The sequence below is a fragment of the Carlito syrichta genome, unplaced genomic scaffold (assembly GCF_000164805.1).
Source record: "Carlito syrichta isolate Samal-C Ts95f unplaced genomic scaffold, Tarsius_syrichta-2.0.1 Scaffold117909, whole genome shotgun sequence".
Classification (NCBI taxonomy): domain Eukaryota; kingdom Metazoa; phylum Chordata; class Mammalia; order Primates; family Tarsiidae; genus Carlito; species Carlito syrichta.
Genome location: NW_007062005.1, coordinates 85,417 through 89,936, shown reverse-complemented (window position 1 = coordinate 89,936; position 4,520 = coordinate 85,417). Strand labels below are relative to the sequence as shown.

The window sequence follows — 4,520 nt, the reverse complement described above, 5'->3', positions numbered from 1 at the left end:
AGTTTCTCGATTGCCAGATGTGGCAGCCCTGTACTGTGTACCTGTACTGGCTCATAGCATCCTAAATGACCACAGTGGCTTGGGAAGTGTTGTTAGCTGGCACTTGGGATCAGGCCTTCCCCAAAGTTGAGGTATTCTATCTGATGTAGTGGACTATACTGTTGACCTCTGACCAGGAGGTGGCCCTTGTGGAAGAAAGCCAGCTATGATGGTGTCTATAGAGTTTCTCCTTGGCATGTGTAGCTCCAAGGGATGCCCAGCCAGCCTGAGCTGAGGTTGGATTTCTGCGGATTTCCCAAGTTCTCTGTCTGTTTTGAGACTTGGAGTGAATGCAGGGGAAAGGACCTGAAGCACTCCACAAGTGTGCCCTCTTAGCTGCCCCAGTGGGGATTAGAAGGGAGTCCCAGGCCATTGGAGTAATGCTGGTGTGTGAGCAGGCCCAGAAAAGTTTGCATGGAAAGTGAGGTTGCTATGGCAATGCATCCCACCTGGCTCCCACCTTGGTCTCAGGTGATCTGCATGTCAAGGTGTAGCTGGCCTCAGGGGCTCAGGTGTTCTCAGGCAACCCCTACAACCAGGGACTGTCTGTGGCCTTGGAGTCTTCCCTTGGGACCTGTTGCCTCCCAAGCCAGCTGGAAAGCAGCCACTCCACCTTGCAAAGGTTGATTTCTTGGCGAATGGCAACTGGTGCCGCTCAAGATTTTTTTTCCTGCACCGCTCCATGGCAGAGCATGGCTGTGAGAAAGGCAGTTTCCTGAGAGGGTCTGGGGTCCCACAAGGTTCAGGGAGTCCTGCAAGTTCACAACAGGAGCACAGAACTCCTGATTTCACCTCACCCACCTTCTGCACCGCATCCAGAGACTGTGGTGGACTGTGATGGTGCAGGCAAGAGTCCAGCCAGTTCCAGCCCAGGTTGGTGGATTTTTTCTTCTTTGCTCTAAGTGGTTTTTATCATTCCTTTGACAACTCTTAGGGTGTGCTGCTAGATATGTTCCTCTCTGGGTGCTGAGGAAACTCTCTATCTTGATTTACTCTGTAGGGGAAATTTGCTCTAGCTGCTTCGTGTCATCCATCTTAATCCTCTCCCTCCACAGTGCAGTAGCTAAGAATGGAGACTCTGGGAGCAAACCACCCAGCTCAAGTGCCTGTTCTCCCATTTACTACCTGTCTGACCTTGACAAGTTACCCTTTCTATACCTCCATTTCTTTGTCTGCAAAATGAGATAAGAGTACCTAGGCCAGTCTCGGTGGCTCAGCCTGTCATCCCAGCACTTTGGGAGGCCAAGAGTGGATTGCCTGAGCCTGCAGGTTCAAGACCAGCCTGGACAACTTGGCTAGACCTAGTCTCTACAATAAAAAATAAAAAATAATTAGCCGGGTGTGGTAGCATGCGCCTATATTTCCAGCTGCCTGGAAGGCTGAGGCAGAAGGATCACCAGAGTCCAGAAGGTCAATGCTGGGGTGGCTGTGAATGTGCCACCACACTCCAGCCTGGGTGATGGAGTGAGACTCTGACTCGAAAAAAAAAAGAAAGAAAAGGGAAAAAATAGAGTGCCTACTACCTATGGTTGTTTGAAGATTAAGTGAGATAATATACGTAAAAGCCCAGAAAATGGCACCTAAAAAGTGCTAACTCAGCTGCCACCATCATCTTTGATCCCCCCTGTTATCTTAAAATAAAGCTAAATTGCGGTACCACTGGTGAGGTGGGAAAAAGGCAATACCAAAGAGTGTATTTGCAAAGCTGTACAAAACTACACAGTATGTGGGACAGGATGGGGAAATGCCCTGGGACCCCGTTTGCACAGCCTGTCCTCCTCCCTACTCTCATGTATAGGGAAAGGGAGAAGGCTTTCCTCTCCAGTCATAGCTCAATGTCCTGGCAACTGTGACTGCTGGCTCTGAACGCCACTTCTGCCTCCCGCTAACAAAGACTTCATTTCCTTCTTGCATCTTGCAACACACTTAGAATCCCAAACCCCCAAGTGTGGACAACTTCAGCTATGGTCTGAATGCTGTATATCTGCCCCCAACCCCAGCAAGTTCACACGCTAACCCCCAATGGTATACTATTAAGAGATAGGGCTTTTGGGAGGTGTTGGGTCAGGAGGGTTTCACCTTTGTGAGTAGGATTAGTGCCTCATAAAAAAGACTTGTGGGAGCCCTTTTTCCCTTCTCTTCTGCCATGGCAGGACAGAGCATTTGTCCCTTCTGAGGGACTCAGTAACAAGGTTCCATCTTGGAAGCAGAGAGCAGCCCTCACAAGACACTGAATCTGCTGGTGCCTTGATCTGCCCAGCCTCCAGAACTGGAGTGATAAATTTCTGTTGTTTGCAAATTACGCAGTCTAAGGCATTTTGTTATGTCAGCCTGAATGGACTAAGATAACTTCCTTCTTACCAGGCATCTTGGGAACCGTTAGAAGGTCGGTCCATAGGAAGGAAGATTGAGTGTCTTTTCTCGTCGATTCAGTGCGTTCAACCCGATACACAACAGCCCCCGGAGGGGGTTAAAAAGAAAAGGAAATTGTTCAATGATGCCAAAGGATGGCATGATTCAGCCCACCTCACCCAGCATCTCAGATGCTCAGATGGCGAAAAGGAGGAAGAAAGGGGGCATCTGCCCTCAGATGTGCAAAAGCCAACGTTCAAGAACTTTCTAACCATCCCCCCAAGGACACAATCAGGAAATAAAGAACGGGAGACTTGGAGTCAACGTTTCATTGGTCATGATGATCAAAAGATGATGGCTGACGCACACACACGCGCGCGCACACGCGCACACACACACTCTTCATCCCACCTGCCGCAGGGCGGAAAGGACACCTCGAGGCCCTACAGCCCCTCCGGCTGGGCTCTCCATGGGCCCCACAGCCACCGCCTCACCTGGGACGTCGCCCTTCCCTCTGAACCTCTACTGCCCCAGTGTTCTTCCCTCAAGATGGTGCCCGGACGCTCAGGGTCCAGGCGGAGATGTGAAAAGTGGAGGGCTTGGCCGAGTCTGGGCCGGGCAGGGCTGCGACATCACGAGTTCTCCTCCGTGTCCCTTTCCCAATCTCTCTTCCTCTCTCCCCTTCCCCACCCCATCATTGTTCCCCGGAAACAAATAGGATGGCGTCACTGGTCAATTCTCAACATGTACAAACACCAAAAGCAGAGGAAACGCCCCTTGGCCACCCCCCTCCCCCCAAACCCCAGTGCTGGGAGCAGCCGGCGGGCGAGGCTGCCTCGGGAACACAGAGCTGCTGGAGCTGTCCGGCTGTCCTGGAAACGTCGAGGGCCTCTGGGCTTTACCTGGAGGCCTCTTCCTTCAGCTCCTTGTTTTTTCGCACCTCCTCCGCGTGCTTGTCCTGGGAGGGAAGGCAGGGGAAAAGGCTGGTCACACAAGGCCGCCCAGGGACAAAACGGGAGGCCCAGGGGCAAGAGACCCGAAAGCCGCAGGAAGTAGAGTTGTCTTCCAAAGCGTCCCTGTCCTGAGAGGGGCAGAAGATGGCAGGTGAGGCTGGCAGGAGGCAGGGGGTAAGCCTACCCACGTGGCCCAGGGAGCTCGTGGGCTGGTGCACCCCACCTTCCTGCAGGGGACCCACCTCACTGTGGCCCCGGGGCCCTGGTGGCTTCCTCCCTTCCCTGGCCATTCTGGGGGCGGGGCTGATTTTGTGGCTTCACTTCATATAAGGGACCGCCGGGGGGGTGCGCGCCAGGGGAGCCGGCAGAGCAGACAGACCTCCCCACGAGCTTCCCCGACGGGTCTCCCGCGCCTGCCTGCTGCTTTGATCCCTTGTCCATCTCATTGAGAGTTGCCCCAACCCTCTCGGTGCAAGAGGAGGACCCTCGCAGTACCAACAGACTGAAGAAGCTTTGAAACGTTACCTAACCCCCCAGAGGGGACTCTTACATCTACTCTCAGAGAACCTTCTTGTGTTTCCTCGCATGATCCAGTCCAAAGACAGGCTCTGCCTTCCAAGGTCCACCAGTAAGGAACCCCACCCTGTTCCCCTCTCCAATCAGGCCTCAGCTCTCTGGTATTTCAAGAGAGGCCCATGGGGCCGGACACTCATGCTTATAATCCCAGCACTCGGGGAGGCCAAAGTGGGAGGACTGCTTGAGCCCAGGAGTTCGAGACCAGCCTGGGCAACATAGCAAGACCTCATCTCTAGAAAAAATTAAGCATTTTAAAAAATGAGCCGGGAGTGGAGGCGCACACCTGTGGTCTCAGCGACTACGGAAGCTGAGGTGGAAGAATCCCCTGAGCCCAGGAAGTCGAGGCTGCAGTGAGCCATGATTGTGCCACTACGCTCCAGCCTGGGTGACAGAGTGAGACTCTGACTCAAAAAAAAAAAAAAAAAAAAATAACCGGGCTCGGTGGCTCAGCCTGTAATCCCGCGCCTTTGGGAGGCTGAGGTGAGTGGATTGCCTGAGCCCGTGGGTTGGAGACCCGCCTGGGCAGCGAGACCTCATCTCTACAATCAATCAAAAAATCAGCCGGGCGTGGTAGCGCATGCCTGTAAATCCGGCTACTCG

General features: G+C 53.4%; 1 protein-coding gene across 3 annotated transcripts in view; it reads right to left on the bottom strand.

Moving 5' to 3' along the window:
* Nucleotides 1-2,705: 2,705 nt before the first annotated feature.
* Nucleotides 2,706-4,520, bottom strand: part of STMN4 (stathmin 4) — a 24,661-nt gene continuing 22,846 nt past the window's right edge. For all 3 annotated transcript variants that reach the window (XM_021707279.1, XM_008074807.1, XM_008074806.1), the window contains one exon: nucleotides 2,706-3,349. In XM_021707279.1, the coding sequence (XP_021562954.1) occupies nucleotides 3,290-3,349 (60 nt within the window). In that variant the 3' untranslated portion in view covers nucleotides 2,706-3,289. The remainder of the gene's footprint in view (nucleotides 3,350-4,520) is intronic.